This window comes from Daphnia pulex, chromosome 3 (assembly GCF_021134715.1).
Source record: "Daphnia pulex isolate KAP4 chromosome 3, ASM2113471v1".
NCBI lineage: Eukaryota > Metazoa > Arthropoda > Branchiopoda > Diplostraca > Daphniidae > Daphnia > Daphnia pulex.
In genome coordinates, this window is record NC_060019.1 from 10061551 (window position 1) to 10077553 (window position 16003).

General features: G+C 41.6%; 1 protein-coding gene and 2 long non-coding RNA genes across 10 annotated transcripts in view; 1 reads left to right on the forward strand and 2 right to left on the reverse strand.

Moving 5' to 3' along the window:
* Positions 1 to 2033: 2033 nt before the first annotated feature.
* LOC124191048 lies at positions 2034 to 4050 on the forward strand. Its single transcript, XR_006873243.1, has 4 exons — positions 2034 to 2268; positions 2343 to 2791; positions 3448 to 3758; positions 3822 to 4050. It is a non-coding gene; the product is annotated as an uncharacterized LOC124191048 (long non-coding RNA).
* Positions 4051 to 4513: 463 nt separating this feature from the next.
* LOC124191054 lies at positions 4514 to 7101 on the reverse strand. 5 transcript variants are annotated; one of them, XR_006873251.1, is made up of 5 exons: positions 6921 to 7101; positions 5760 to 5857; positions 5389 to 5623; positions 5192 to 5328; positions 4514 to 4948 (listed from the first exon to the last, which is right to left on the reverse strand). It is a non-coding gene; the product is annotated as an uncharacterized LOC124191054 (long non-coding RNA). The 5 variants fall into 5 exon arrangements; XR_006873253.1 differs by having other exon boundaries at positions 5395 to 5623; positions 5760 to 5895; XR_006873252.1 differs by having other exon boundaries at positions 5395 to 5623; positions 5760 to 5898.
* Positions 7102 to 7386: 285 nt separating this feature from the next.
* Positions 7387 to 16003, reverse strand: part of LOC124191056 — a 34813-nt gene continuing 26196 nt past the window's right edge. For all 4 annotated transcript variants that reach the window (XM_046584026.1, XM_046584024.1, XM_046584025.1 and 1 more), the window contains 14 exons: positions 14609 to 14764; positions 14385 to 14467; positions 13999 to 14258; positions 11760 to 11944; positions 11523 to 11561; positions 10931 to 10986; positions 10105 to 10434; positions 9659 to 9982; positions 9472 to 9567; positions 9292 to 9399; positions 9097 to 9213; positions 8551 to 9021; positions 8224 to 8475; positions 7387 to 8150 (listed from right to left, as the gene is read on the reverse strand). In XM_046584026.1, the coding sequence (XP_046439982.1) occupies positions 7989 to 8150; positions 8224 to 8475; positions 8551 to 9021; positions 9097 to 9213; positions 9292 to 9399; positions 9472 to 9567; positions 9659 to 9982; positions 10105 to 10434; positions 10931 to 10986; positions 11523 to 11561; positions 11760 to 11944; positions 13999 to 14258; positions 14385 to 14467; positions 14609 to 14764 (2639 nt within the window). In that variant the 3' untranslated portion in view covers positions 7387 to 7988. The remainder of the gene's footprint in view (positions 8151 to 8223; positions 8476 to 8550; positions 9022 to 9096; positions 9214 to 9291; positions 9400 to 9471; positions 9568 to 9658; positions 9983 to 10104; positions 10435 to 10930; positions 10987 to 11522; positions 11562 to 11759; positions 11945 to 13998; positions 14259 to 14384; positions 14468 to 14608; positions 14765 to 16003) is intronic.

Sequence of the window (16003 nt, forward strand, 5' to 3'; positions counted from 1 at the left end):
AAAGAGAAAACCTTGTTTAATATGCAGAATTCAATTCGTTCCGCGTTTTCAATCTAATCCGACATGTAAATTTTGAATGTTTCAAGTAGCCCCCCCCCTCCAAAAAAAAATTAATCAAAAGGAAATAGGAGAAACTGGCGTATTTAATTCGCACGATCTTATCGTCGCTTTTTGAATTCCTTTATAGATTTATTCACATTTGCCAGCACACTTAAACTAATCTATAAATTATTGGACTTCCTCTCTCTCTCTACAACCAAATTTTCTCACTGGCTTTGTTATAGAGCGTATGATGGCATCAGAGTTAATTCAACTAAGTGCTGTTTCTCCGACCCAGCAAACATACAAGGGTTTTCGCCTGTCTATGGTTTTTTGTCTGCTGGTCCGGTCGAAGGATATCCAACAATGGATTGAATTATTACACTCTATAGTTTTTCATTGGGGAGATTCGCATATCCATTGACTCGAGTGGCAGTTCAGCGAGTTATCCGGAACCACCCAGCTAGCAGCTCGGAAAACCTTTTGTTTCCACAACGACCTTTTCAAGCGACAGCACTCGATCGGGGCTGTGGCAGTGTGGCTCCGTCTATAGCAGCGCGACAAATAAGATTTATTGAGCGTTGGGATTATATTTGAACCTACGTCGACGTCTGTATAGATTTCAGACTCTACATTTTATTCGACATCACCATGCCCGATCTACAATGGCTGTGAAAGATTCAAGGCATTGCTATAGTTATGTGTGCTTTGAGAATTGATTTAAAAATTTGAATGGCGAATAGAAAGTGCCGGTTTTGACTGAGGACAAACAGCAGACAAGAACACATAACATCACACCAGTCGATGATTTATAGGCCAGTCTTTCGGTACCGGTTTTTTGTATTTACGTCCAAGTGGGTTTTTTAAAAACTGCCCCGGAGATGTCATTCTATTCTTTGTTTGAACATTTAGGCAGCACTATATTTATTTATATATACTAGGAGCGATCCTGGCACAGGTTTTATTTGAAATGTGCTGTTGTCGCGACGTCGTGCATTTCAAAAAGCAACGCCCTCAAAGGGAGAAAATAAAAAGAGGAGGAAGAATGAAATAAAAAAACAAACAAGCCCGGCAATATAAGGTTTTTGTATAAAGGCAATCAGTCAACTGTAAAATCAGCAGCGCCGTATATATAATATATAAATGTGTATAATAGGTCGCTGGTGTGTGGCTTGAGGCGAGGCGGCACTGAGAAAAAGAGATGGGCGATGTCAACCACGGAGCTATGCTATATATGGCTGGAGTTGACAATAGGCCTATATCTTGACTGGCGTTTTCCTATTGTGACATGCTACTCTCCTATTGAAATGACTTCATAGAAAATTCGGTTGACTCGTCGGTCGTTGCACGGAGCATATAGAGGACGAGACGGCCGCAGTGCTGGGCCAGACAACATTCCAGTCTGGGGGCCTCATGTTGAGCGCGCGACGCGGTTGACTTTTTCTTAAATATTTTAATTGGTTCAGTCAACCAGAAAGGATAGGAAAACGAAGCAACCACTTAGAAATCAAAGTCGCTTTATTTGATATGTTAGGCCAAGATTGAACATGAAATCACTTTAACATTTTCCTTTATGATGACGGCATCATGATTAACAGAGATGGTCAGATGCGGGTCAGGGTGCGGAAGAAATAAGTAATAAAATTTTATTTGCATTCATGTAAAGATTTTCCATTTTCTATTCTTTTCCTGGAATTGCGATCGTTAACTTACTTTAACTCAATTCAGTAAAGACCTAATTAAATACTTATTTTTCTATTTTTGAAATCCATCGCATTCGGGTTGTCATTTCATTATTCCGACTTATTAATTATATCACAGACTAAGAGGGTTCTTCTCTTAGTCTGTGATTAACTGATTATATGCATTACGCTTTACGCCCATTACGCCGAAGAACTTGGGAGTGCGTCACCGCGCTGAACGAGCGGTTGACACTTTGACCGTTAGGTGGCTTCCTTACTGCAACAGCTGATTAAAGCATGTTCATGTCAGAAAGTCGAAAATAATGATTCTTTTCATGAATCGCCATTTATTCCTTGTGATAGCCTATTTTCCTTTATAGGTGAAAAAAATCTTATCTCTTTCGAATGCCACGATAAGTTTAGAATGCATTACATTGTGATATCGAAAGTTTTAGCATTTAATATTCTGATAAATGAACTTGGAGATATTCTAAGGTTCATTCATCATTCTCTCTGGTATCTGAATCATCTACAATGGATCATAGCAGTAAATATATTTGATAAATTGTTACATAACACTTCTCTAGAATAAGCAAGAATTTTTACTTATTTGTTTATTAGAATGGTTTATTGCAGAGTCAAAAAACAACAATTCACTTCATCGGCCGTTATTGTACAGTAACTTTTTGGTGATGACTGACGATAACTATTCCACCAACAAAGCTCACTCGTTAATTTTTCGATAATTGCTTTTTTTTAATGTACTAAATCCTTAATGTATTTCACTGTATTTCACGGAGATGACGAATATTTGGTTTATTTTCCGTCCGACTATAGTCGTCCGTGGCTGCCAAGGGCTGTCACCAGGTGGCTATATATTTCAGTGTGTTTAGGGATTAAACAGTTCTAGTGTGTTGGTAATGTAGGGGGGTGGGACATCAAACTGTCAAAGTGCTGAGACGACTGACTGTCGAAACACTCACTCTTTTGCTGCCGAGACGCTGTCCGAGAAGGTTGAATTTAGTCATTGCTGGGTACTTTCTTACGTGAAATTTGTGATCATAGACATGGTAATTCATCTTTTATTCTTTAATTTTGTAAAATGTAATTTTTTGTGTGGTTCAATACGTGCAACATTTCCTTCAATTCATAATGGCCAACTGCATGTGGTCTTCTGTACATTTCCAAAATGTCGTCTCTTGCTGCATGTTGCACGTTTCGTTCCATGCAGTGATACAGAACAGTAAAGAGTAATTTTATGTTGCTTAAGTTTTTAATTCAAGACTTTGTTTCTGAATTAAAATTTTGTGACTGTGTTTCAAAGAGTAATTGAGTTTTATTTTTCAATTAACCGTTGAGTAGTAAAATCTGAGCTTCATTGGGTTTTGTTTTGCAAATTGTTTCAATTTCTAGTTGAGTTATGCAACAGCTTTTGCAGACGTGTATTAACTTGTTAGAAAACTCGAGTGGGTTAGTATTTGCCTAAATTTTAGTCTACGTAAAAAGTAAGGGTGGTTCGTGTGTTTTTTGTTAGAAATTGAGTTAGACAATTCTTGTTTTGGACGACATTTTACAACAACTTTGTGTTTCAGTTTTCTAAATAAGAGCTTTTGTGAAAAGATCATAATCAGCTTGTAAAGAATTGTTATTTTTTTTATAAAACAGAAATTTGCCCTTTTTTGTATTTGAAAATGTAATTGGTTCATAGTTTTCCTTTGATTTATAGGATTCCTTGGTTAGTTTGATGTTGGAGCTGCTAATGGTGTTGATGCAGCGATCATGGTGTGAGCACTGACCAGTGGTTTTGCAGTCATTATCCAGTCGAGATGTCTTGAAATGGAGCTTGTGCAGACATTCAATTCAACATCTTTCTTCAATGTGTTATTTGCTAATGTTGGTGTTTTTGCAGTGTTGAGCTGTTGTGCAGAATAGTCTGTTGCCTGGTGGCTGTTGTGCAGAATAGTCTGGTGGCTGTCGGGCATGTTTTATCGGCTGCTTTTTGTCGAAGTGTCGTCTCGTGCCACCTGTCACGTTACGGTAATGCTTGATGGCTAGTTTGATTTAATTAATGCTTAACTAAATTTTTCGTTCTCGTTTTAGTTGAGTCGTTCGCTGCCGTTCCGACTTGATCCATTGGTGAAACTGAGATGAGGTTGCAGAAATTGAAGATTGATACATTAATTAGATTTGGACAAATTAAAAGTGCATGCATGTTCTCCCTTTTCCCTAAGAAAACAGTCTCCGCCGTTGGTTATTCGTCTGGTCGAACGGGAAATTGCCATGCAAATGATCTGATGTACCTTTGGAGAAAAATTATTTTGACCACGAAGTAGTTTTTCCTAATAATTCACAATCAAATCTACCTCCATTATGTAACCGTATTCTGTTTGCTCTTCATATATATATGACCATTATCAAAAATACTACTTCGCAAACAATAAAATATGAAATCAAAAACCTGTATTGTTCTTTTTCCTATACACCTAACTATATAAATTCACACCTTGTTTTATATAAAAAAACCTTTTTATAAAAAAACCAATTTCCTGTCCAAATTTTTATCATTTTTTTCCGCTTTATAAAAACAACCACCATATTATTTATTATTTATTTACTAAGTCTTTTTCGATAAAAATTGGCGATGTTTATTGCTCACGCGTTTTTTTGTTGAGAAAATTAAAATTAGAATTTTTCATTTGAATATAATTTATTTTATTTTTTATAAACACAACGACATATTTTTTTTATGGCCCCCAGGGAGGGGGGGGCCTGTGACTTTCCCAACCGCGATAATAACATGTGCCGTTATTATTTTGTTGGTGCAGAAAGCCGGAATTTAATCTAGCAGTTGTCGACTGAGTCAAACCTGACATATAGATCAGGTTGCCTCAATCGTATACTGCACAATAAAAACGACAAAGACGACAATGAAACCATTTCAAGACTGCAACACAGGAAATCACTGATAGAGCAAAAAAACACGAATGAGAAAAGATTTCAAACACAGGATAGCATTGGCAGAGCAAAATACACAAATGCAAACAGAAAAATATTTAAAGTCAGCGACCCGGATATCACTGGCAACTTCAGGCTGCTTCAGGCTAGTTCAGGACCGCCAGGTCAGCTACTTCTGGATAACACTGGAACCACACGCTGCATACAACAGTTCAATTAGTCTCCATCACATCTTTCACCACCTGGCTGCAACAAGGTAACCAACAGCGGACCTAATTAAGAAAATTTAAAAATTACCATCGGGGAAAGACAGTTTGTGCACAATTAGTCAATTACACAGGTTTCTTTTATGACAAAAGAATACCAGGAGTAAGACAAAGCTACGCAGTCCAACAGATCTTTCCGATCTCAAATTTTAAATAGGGAGTTAGAATTGACAAGGTATTCAAAATGCAAATTAATCTCTAGTCATATTAACAAAGTACTTTAGTAGGAAATTGGATAAAAATAATTACTTTTGCTTTGTCATGGGACGAGACGCACCCGTACGACTGGGTGCAGGCAGCAAGACACACGAGGCACGACATTTCGGCAAAATGGACAGACACTCAAGTCCGAGTTACATGATTTGACAAAGTGGTATTGAAATCACCTGTCAATTAACAAATTAAAATTTAACATTAAGTAACCCTAAGAAATTAACAAAAAATACCTTTACATTTTCATCATGGGAAACGTCACGACCAGCATCCCACTTCTGCTGCGTCAAGGAACAAAATGGCCGAATTTGGTCCCCTGAAGACACTCGCGCCACCTAGCGACAGCCAATTGGATTGCTTGCTTGCAGACAGCACGCAGCAGCTAAATTTGAATTCCTCACGCCTTTCACAAGCTGGCACGAAATTAATCAAGTGGGGATGGACACTAGATTACTCCAGCAGCTTTCCCTATGACACAACATACAAATGATTAAGTTTGCTATTTCAGACTCTCGTTAACTTTTTCAACATCAAAATGTAAATATTTACAGAAAGTATGGGGGGGGGGGGTTTAAGACAAATCGAGACAAATAATAAAACTTACAATTTTCTGAAGAAAAGAATAATTTTCCTGCCTGTGGTTGTAAGGCAGCAGCAATGGTTATCTTCTGTGCTTGAGTTAGGGTTCCAACTTCCAACTAACTTCGGCATCAAACAGTCATATAAAAATCAATGGAGTTCTACTGTCGGGCATGAAAATAGTTTTAAAATTCAATGGAGTTCTATTGTCGCGTAGTGGAGTACTACTGTCGCCCTGTCGGACACTGGAGTTCATGTCGGGTATTTTTAATAATATTTTTAAAAAAGGAGTTCTACTGTCGTTGGAGTTCTACTGTCGCATACAAAGAAATTTTTAAAAACTATTTAAAATATTGGGGTTCTATTGTGGTTCTATCTGTGGGGTTCTATTGTCGGTGGAGTTCTTCTGTCTTTGGAGTTCTACGGTCGCCCTACCATCTAAAGGACTGGCCTTAGATAGTCAAAATAAAAGTCATTAAAGTAATAAAAAATACCATTTTTCTTTGCTTAAAATTAGCACGGAGTCTTTAGAATTCTACAGAGAACAAAGCTCACTTGCTAGTTTCATGCAAATTTTCCGGAAGTATACCGGAAGTAAGCGATAGCTCCTTAACCATTGAGCTGTCGTCAAAATAAACTAAATATTCGTGATCTACGTGAAATTTGTGGTCGATTAGATATGACTTAGACGAAATCCAAAATTTTGTCAAAATCGAGAATTTTCCTGAACATATAGTTCAGGAAAATTTTTAAAACCGGAAGTACGCTTACGTAAAAAATAAAACATGAACTTTACCACAAATTTAACGAGGATCAAGAATATTTGGTTCTTTTGTACTTAAGATGAATATTTACTGAACTACTGACTGAAAAGAGAAAACCGGAAGTAGAAAAAAAAATACAATATTAAAAATCTAACAAGTGAGCTTTGTTGTCGAAACAGAAACTGATAGTTACCACCCAAAACATTTTCTTGAAGTAGAATCGATAATATTTTTTACAGATGTGCAAAGTAAGCGTAACTAAACTGATTCTGACAGGTAAACAATGATCAAATGCTATGCCATCTAGCGCCAGAAAAAAAGAAACGTTTAACAGTGACATGAAAAAATGTACGTTCTTGCTTGTTGACACCATGGTTGACACTCAATCGAAAGAACTAACAAACAAAGGCTTTGATACTCACGTAGTATTCTCCCCTTCAAATTTGTATCTCGTCTTCACCCAAAAATGAAAAATCCACCACCGCAGCATCACAGAACATCACAACAGACGAAATCCCCAAGGTGATAATGCTTCTACAATGATGTGCCAAGACGAAAGGACTGAATCACACAGATTTCTGTATTCTGTTGATCACTGAATGTCATGCTTGAATCAGCTGTTACTAGTTTGATTTTCAACGAAGCCACCTAACGGCCAAACTCACAACGCAATCCTAAATCTCAATGGTCTTTTATGAAGCTGCTGACGCTGCGAAAATTTCAATGTTGGCCTTCCATCTGAAGGATTGTTCAACTTTTCTTGATCAGTCAAAAGGAGAGTCGCTTGCTTTTATATGTTCGTTATATCAGAGGAACTTGTAAAAAATAAAGCCTTGTGTGTAGGCGCCAACCCTTTTCAGAGCAATCAAACGAAAATGGATGAATTAATATTGTCGACGAATTATGTATGGCACGATATATATATTTTGTGCAAGATAAACTGGTATAATAGTCGAACAGAATATCTTTATAATATATTTATATTTATAAACAGAGAAACAAAGAAAGAAGAAATGGGCAAATAATAAATCAAACGAGAACCAGAATTTAAACGGTCAACGCAAATCATGAGAATCTGGGGGGGAGACGTTTCCGATGGATTTGAATATTGATTTTTTCTTCTTATTATTTTTCAATGGAACGATCAGGTGAAAGAGGAGACAAGAGAATAAACCAATTGGTTATTTTTTTTTGTGTGTTTGTTTTCTGAAAGAAACAGTAGAGAGATTGACGGAACGAAAGACAGACACAAACAAACATTTATCAATTAGACAACTAAGCAAGTTCCCGCAAGATCCCCCTTATTCTCCAATAGAATCACATTCAAGTGTAGTAGTATATATAATATATATATGTATATATGTAGAGTATAACGGTGATGAATCCATTGATTTGAGTGATGACGGAAGAAGCCGGGGGGGTGTTTCAGATAATTGGAGAAGAACGACAAGAAGAATTAGCTAGAAGAAGGTGTGTGTGAATGTCTTTTTTCAACTTTTGGCCGGCGCCGCTGCATTGGGCGACACTGCTGCGTGCGTTGGAATTGTTGACGGTGACTGGGACAACGTCCTTCCTTGAGCTCGGAAAACGGTCGTCTGCAATGTCCGCTTCCAGTGGTCCTGAGTTTCCCGGATCTTCAACAGCCACGTTTGCTAAATAAAAGAAGATCATCACACGATGTTCAACGACGGGAAATTGTGCAAGGTCAATTGGCACAGTTTTTACCTTGACTTGATCGGAGCTGGCCTGGAACGTGTGGACGCCGATAATCTGCTGGAAGCGATTGAGACTGATGATGACAAAGCCGTTATCTAATTTGGCCGCCGCCGCTTCGTGAACGTTGATCTCGTGCAGGAAGAAACGGTCCAGCGACAGCGGCTGCTTATAAACAATGTAGCGCCAACAACCGGCCGGGTCTGTGGGCAGACAGCTGCGACTGCTGCACGGAGCTGTCCAGTTCTCGCTCAGCGAAGATTTCTAGAAATGAAACCGCAATCGGTCAAATAATAATTGAATCAAATGATTGTGTCGAAATTGGATGGGAATTCCAACCTTTTTGCCGAGGCCTTTCTTCTTGCGAGTGATGAGCAGCATGTCATCGAAGAGGATGACGTGCATATCGATGGGCCGTCCCGTGTCCAGTAAACTGAGCGGGCCTTCCAGCACGATTTGGCGTCTAGGGGAGACGATCAGCCTTTCGCACGGCTGTTTGGCCAGCGGTGCCTTGAGAAATTCGGGAACGACGACTTTGGGTTCAATGTCCAAGACGCTGGGCCAGACCAGACTGCGCTGGATCTCCAGCAAGCGCTCGAAATTCTTGAGCCATTTCATCTTGTCGTCCAACTCCCTCAGACTAGCTTCCTCCTTGTCCAGGATCTTGAGAACGGCCTCCTTTTCTATTACGTCTTCCGTCCGCGATTCGATTTCCCGCAGCAGCAACGGCACTTTCATGATGTGCTGGACGGGCGCCACCAACAGATCTGTCAGCTGTAATTTCTTGCACCGTGGATCTCTATTGCACCACTGCATTACAAAATGAACAAAATAATGAAACTTTGTTGCTTAAAATTCAGCGCTAAAATTGAATTTTTGTTTTACTTTTTCAAACTCGCAAAATTCCATGTGTCTCCGAAGAGTTTCCAGGTAATTCAAGGCGTTGATATAATTCAGGGCGTATCGATGATAGGCTTGCGACAGAACGTGAGCTTTAGAACTCTGTCCATCAATTTGAAATCATTAGTTTTTAAACATGTGCATCACGTCAGCAGTTGATCAAGTTTTTAGGGCAATTACCTTTTGGAAGAGTTTGGTGAGAATGTGCGTCGTTTTCGTGTCACCTCCACCTGCCTGGGCGTGATGCAACAATAAACTGATAAACTCTTTGCAGAAGCTATACGTCACCTGTTGGGCAATTAGAATTATGTCAATAAAAAATTAAATCGATAGAACTGGATGAACTCGGTGGCTTCTTACACAACACAGCTCGTCCAAATTGCCAAAAAGCAATTCCGGCTCGGCGAACATGGCGTATCCTTCCACCTGGATCTTTTTGAGCGGGTCCATGTATACCTAAATAAGGATATTAAAGCCCGTTGATAAATATCTGATGAAACTTGAAAAGAAAAAAACGGGATAAGTGCACGTGCGATTGTTTATTTACGTTTTTGAGGACCATAATGTGGTCGTAGAGGAAGGCGCACTCGCTCTGGAAGAGATCCCAAAGTGCCTCTCTGCCTCTCAGTTCGCATTTCGGGCCGGAAGTGGGCGGACAAGGCGTTGGCTGCTGCGGCTGCGGCTGCTCGAAAGGGGGGAAAGTAATTTCGCCGATATTGGCGGCTGCGGGGATGTCGACGTCGCTTTCTTCCGCCGCCTGCGAAATCTCCTCGACCGGAAGGACCTCTTGAATCACTGATTTGCGGTCGAGGCAGCGCTCGCTCATCGTCCGCACCAATCCGAAGCGGGCCTTTTTCTCTTGGGTCCACTCCTGTTTTTGTTTGTGTCCCCCAGAAATAAAAAATCAATAAATATAAAAATGTCATTTATAAAGTGATCGAGAGAGAGAAAGAAAAAAAGAGCGGCAAATTTGAAATTCAAAAAAGAAGGAACCTTGATTCTGGACGAGTAGTCCTGATGAGTGGCCTGGCGTACCAAGACATTACGTGTGGGCTGGATCGTTGGCGTGGCGCTCGGAAATTGAATGATGGGAGCCCTTCCGGTGACGGGCGACGTGGCCGCCTCCTCTGTCGTCGAAGTCAGCGTCGATTTGGTGGCTTTGCTGAATGATCTCTGCTGCTGGACGCTGGCTAGGAAATCCATCCAGCAGAGGCCTCGGTAGCGTGACAGCTGATCGTCGAAAAAGTTGGACGGCTGCATGCAGGTCAATACTTCCTCCAGGCCCGACAAACTCTCCGATTTAGTCCGGCCTGACCTGTCAAACTGTCCCCCCACATAAAGAAGAAGAAGAAAAAACTTATGAACAAACCACACGACAAAAGTTTCGCCATTGTTTTCTTGTTTTCTTGTTTTTTTCCATATCAATTATAGCATCTCATGGATTTATATTGGCCCCCTCTCGGCCCGGAATCATTCAATTATGTATACCCCGCGGTACCACAGACGGTTGCATCTCACGCGGTGCGGCACACGGCACTACGTGATCGATCGGTTGGCGTCCATATTTTAAAAGATTCCTGGTAAAACGTTCAGGATATAGCCCACGGTCTAAATAGTACAACCCTTGGCCATCGATTGGTGACTCACCAACGACGTACTACTACATATATCGGCTACGCAGTGGAGGCAACAGATATCATCGACAACATCGACAACACCAAGATGGAAAAGTTTTTTCCCCATTTTTCCCGGCGCATCTTGTTATAAATAAGTAACAAAAAAATGCCAGCAGGAGAGGAAAACAAAAAAAAAAGATTACCAATTTGAGCAAGGACCAGCTGTTTTTCTGTTTGCGGGCGGCGTTGGAAGCAGCATCTGTCGAATTCAAAATACAATTCAAAAGGAAGAAGAAGAAGAGAAAAACAAAAAAAAAAGGGGGCAATTGGATTAGAAAAGAGCGCCTAAAGCACACGCTAGACCGATGTATACAACGAAATCGTTCACACAGACACACACACAACATCCATCATTTCTCCCTGTAACTCGCAGGCGATTCTCTGCAGTACATGGTAGCACGAAGCAACAGCATGAACAAATAAAAAAGAAAAACTTTTTTATTTTTTAAAAAAAGAACTTTTTTTAACGTTTTGTTTGAAGAGATGAGAGAGAAAAAAATAAAACCGAGCATGTAGGATAGTCTCCGGGATCTATATAAAGGCGCCATATAGAGCTATTGACATAATAACGATTTATGATTGGCCATAGAATAAATATATATATGAGCCGGGTTCACCGTGTTCTATCTAGTATTGGCGAGCTAATATATACTATAAAAAAGAGATTACCAAGTTTTCAACTCATACAGTATATATTATATAGCCGACCGATCTGGACGTGTTTATTATAGTTACCGGTATCTCCTGCTAGGCTCTGCGTCGATCCTTCCCAATCTGCAAGAGAGAGAGAAAGAGAGAGCGGAATTTATAGAGAGCCGTATAAACTTGATGGGGAGAGACTTTGGGCAAGTTGTAAAACGGACGGCGATAATAATTGGATTTGATAGTTTCAATTCGATGTGATTCGAGCGAAGAATTTCATCGAGGGGATAATGATTACACGGTGACGGGCAATATAATTGAACTGGTTACCGAGGACGCTGTTGCGCTGAGTGAGCACTTTGCTGTAGACGAGCAAATCTCCCGGGCAGATCTGCATGGGCGGAATGACGACGAAGGAGCTGCGTCGCTGCTGCGTTCGTGAATTGCCAGAACTTCCGGAACCGCACGAGCCACCGCCCACGCTGCCGCTGCAATTGCCGTCGTTCTCCGTGCAACTGAAAAATAAAAAAGGAAAAAAAAAATAAAAATAACGTCACACACGGACCATTCACGCAAACGCGTTATGTCATCACCGCCGTTTATGCAAAGTGTTTAATTGATTTACAAGAAAACTATAACTCTGTTTGCACACAAGTTTCCTTCCTATTCAAACAAAAGAATTTGATCCCCGGGATCGATCCTGGGCTTCTTCTTTTTTTCTAAATAAAAAAGGCTGATGGAAGGAGAGAAAGAGAACAATAAATAGGCAATAATAATAATAAAAAAGGCATAGGTAATAGACGGCGGGAGAGGAGAGAGTAAATAGGGAGGATAAATAAAATTAAAAAAACAAACAAATAAATACAAGGGAACGATGGAGGAAATATAAAAAAACGGCGCAAATAAACCGCCCCGAGACGTGGGGCGAACGAAATCAATGGTTTCCCCGGGAGAGGAGGAACAAGTCAGGCGGTGCCGCCGTCGTCATGACAACGCTGATATAGACTACAGCAGCAGCAGCAGCCCAGTAATATATTGCACGTCTGTATAAATCCCGAATTACCGCGCGCCTTCCACTCGCTTCGGCAGCTCACACGACCGAGAGATGAGAGTTTGAGCCCCCTCCTTTGACTTTTATTTCATTTTTCTCTCCACGTATCTTATATTCTGGCCGTCTCTATTGGCCGACAAGACAACTTTTGTCTTATACGAATAGATTTTTCCCTTTTTCGGGAGGGCCGGGACAGTCTGAGATACGCCGGGAAAATGAAATCAGTCATCCGTGAACCGAACGACTTGTCAACCCCCATTGACATCTCGTGTAGGGCCGGCAATGCTGGAGAGGAGCATATTGACCTTTCCGTACTAAAAATACACCTTTTCGCCTCTCATGTACAAGTCACAATCGAGTTTCAATTTCGTTGCTCCTTATTGAATAGATATAGCAGGGGGCCAGCAGAGAGAGAGATAGAGAGATCCTGTTATATACTTATAAGCGTCTTTTATTTTTCAATAATGTCCTTTTCTCTTCTTCTCCTCTTTTCTACTTCATTTTTGTTTGATCGTCAAAAACTCGGCGCATCGTCGCTATTGACAAGGTCGAGATGAAAGTAGAGCCAGATGAACCGAACCTCCTAGCTCTCTCTCTTCTCTCTCTCTTTGGTCGTGTTAGTAGCGCTTCTTCTGTTCTCTCCCCGCTCCTGGCTGGCTGCTGCCTATACAACAAGACGACGGGACTAGCAGGCACAGGTAGATTCTATTTATTTGAGACGATATAGACGATAGATTCGACGACGTCGAAGGTGGAAGGGCAAAAAGATGGGAAAAAAAAAAGAGTTTTCCATCATCCGCGATTCATGGCTGGCTTTGATCCCCGATGATCACTCGCCCAGCCAATCAAACCCGCAAGATGTGCTATGCTCTTCCTCTCTCTTTTATCTCTTCCCCCCACCTATAGACGCAGCTGTTTTCCACCTTCTAGTCCAATTTTATTATATAAACGACCAAAAGAGTTTGTCTTTTTTTTAACTTCGCATTCAGCTTTAAACCCGATGCTTCTTTTCTGCCAGAGTGGATTTGAATCCCCCGCTAAAAAAATAAAAACCAGCCACTAATACCCTACCCAGGCCACCCACCCGCAAAAGACTCGGGGCCAGAACGTTGACGACGTGGCCCCGCAAATCTCATCATTTCTATTGCTTCTCCCGCAGCATTATGTAATAATAATAATAATAGTAGTAGTAATACAAAAGGGGCTTTTCATAAGAGCTAATCCTGTCTAATTCTCCGTTTATGGTAAACGCAGACTTTTTCCTACATCTCCCTTCTTCCCCCTCATCTCAGTAATAATCAAAAGAATATAGAAACTGACGGGGGGGGGGCTAAATGAAAATCGGCTTTTCGAGCTGCGGGTCACGTAGTCACGTTGACTCGAATCGATGGCGGGGAAAAAGAAAAAGAAGAAGAAGAAATAACGAAATGGGCATAAATCAATGATGGAAATTATATCATGGATCGTGTCTGGGTTGGTTGGTTGGTTGGCTGGCATGGCATGGCATGGCCGACTAACCTGGTGGATGTTTCTTTGTCAGCGCTCTGCTCCGTGTCCTCGCTGCTGTCCATGTTGTAAGGAGGGATTTTGGGTGGGACGAGGGCCCGGCGACGGGTGAGGACCGAGGCGGGCGGCTCCGTTTCCTCATCATCTGCAGCCGTGGTTGTCATCGAGCGCCGGCAGCCACTCCCGATACTCCCGGCCATGCTACCACTGCCGTCCGGCGGCTGGTGATGGCAGTTGCCAGAAAGGGACTGTCCAGGAAACAATTCGTGTTCCTGTTTTTGTCAAGATTTTTGCATTCCGTTTTACAAATTGGGAAAAATAGAAAAAACAAAAACAAATAGAAATCAATCGATTCAGGTCCTTCGATTAGAACTGTAAACATGGATAGATATATTTACATCATCTTGGACGTTGGGTGATGGCAAATTGATGTAAGGTGGGTTGATCGATTCTCGGCTCCCGTCACGTCCTCGAACTCTCCCTGAGAGAAATAACAATTTGTGGTGAAACAAAAATAGTCTGACATGAAAGATATCGCTAGGAATTTTTTTTTTCACTGATTCAAACAACAGCAGCAACAACAACAACAACACAAAGATAAGGGGGGAGGCGAAAAAAATACCTCCGGAGACTATTTTGAGCCGATTGCTGTCGTGGATAGACAGGCTGGACTGATTGCTGCAAAAGTGACAGGGCGGATCGGCGTCTGGATAGTGCAGGTCGCTCAAGTGCTCGATCCTCGTCATCTCCGGCCCGGATTTCAGCTGATCTTCCAATACTGTTGTTGTTGTTTTTTTTTTCCCCCATCGTTAACGTCATCATTTCAGCAGTCGCCGGAGGGGGTAGTAGGAACAAGAAAGAAAGAAAGAAAAAAGATCGAATTGCGTCATTAAAAGAAAAGAAAAAAGAAAAAGTAAATAAAAAATACATGATGACGGAATGATAACGCGGAATATACAGGAGGAATTACATCAGCAGCTCCGATCGGCAGCACGTAACAGAAAAACACGAGCCGGCCGTTCGGAGAAATGGAAATCAGTTTGGCATTTGCTTTTGTTTCAATCAGGAAAAAAAAAGGAGCAAAAGGAGCTCTAGAGCGAAGAAGGAGCGGAGAGCCAAAGTGTGTGTCGAGGAGGAAAGAGCGCGAGAGCGCCTAGTGAAATCCTCGGGAGCTTTGTGTAGTGTAGTGTAGTGTTGTGTGTGTGTGTGTACTATACGGCGCGTGAATCCTTCCTGCTCCTGATGCCGAGGATATGTCAACATCAAAGGGATTGCCAAAGGGATTGCCCCTCCCCCCTCCTCCTCCTCCATCCACTCTCTTCATCTATAGGCAATTCCACGTGTTTATATCGACGTCGACGAATAGTCTAGATCTCGTTCGTCTTCATCTGATCGAGTCGCCCATCATCATCATCGCCTCCCCAGTCTAGTAGAGAAACGAACGACCGGCTCCCTTTTATCGATCCGCTTTTCCATCCTCTCTCTGCAGAGCACGCCGATCCTGTCTCTCTCTCTCTCTCGGACTCCCAATGGCCGACCTTTCTTCATCGTCACTAACGTGACCACCAGACCGGGAAGACGCAACTGTCAGCCGGCCTCGTGTGTGTTAGGCCTCCCTCGTCACTACCGTCTCTCCCTATAAGTAGACAAGATCTACAACAAATTTGGTACGCCACTTTTTCGGATCGAGTTAAGATCTATGATGTGTAGGCGCTCACAAGAGAGAGGCCTAGGGGGGTAGAAGCTACTCTTCCCTCGCCGGCTCCTCCTGATTGGTAATAGGAAACCTGCTTCGTTACGTCCTGGCATATATCTTCCCACCACCACCGGTGCGGTGCGGTGGCTCGTTTTGGTCGTCGCCGAGTCAAGCCACACAGAAATAACTGAGCGTAGGGGGAGATATACACAGATAGATTATTGTCTTCAGCGAAATATCGATCGATGATGCAACCGCGGAGGAGAGCTGTGCAGAGAAATTGAATTCACAGTGTGTATCTCTCACTATCTCGCCAATTTG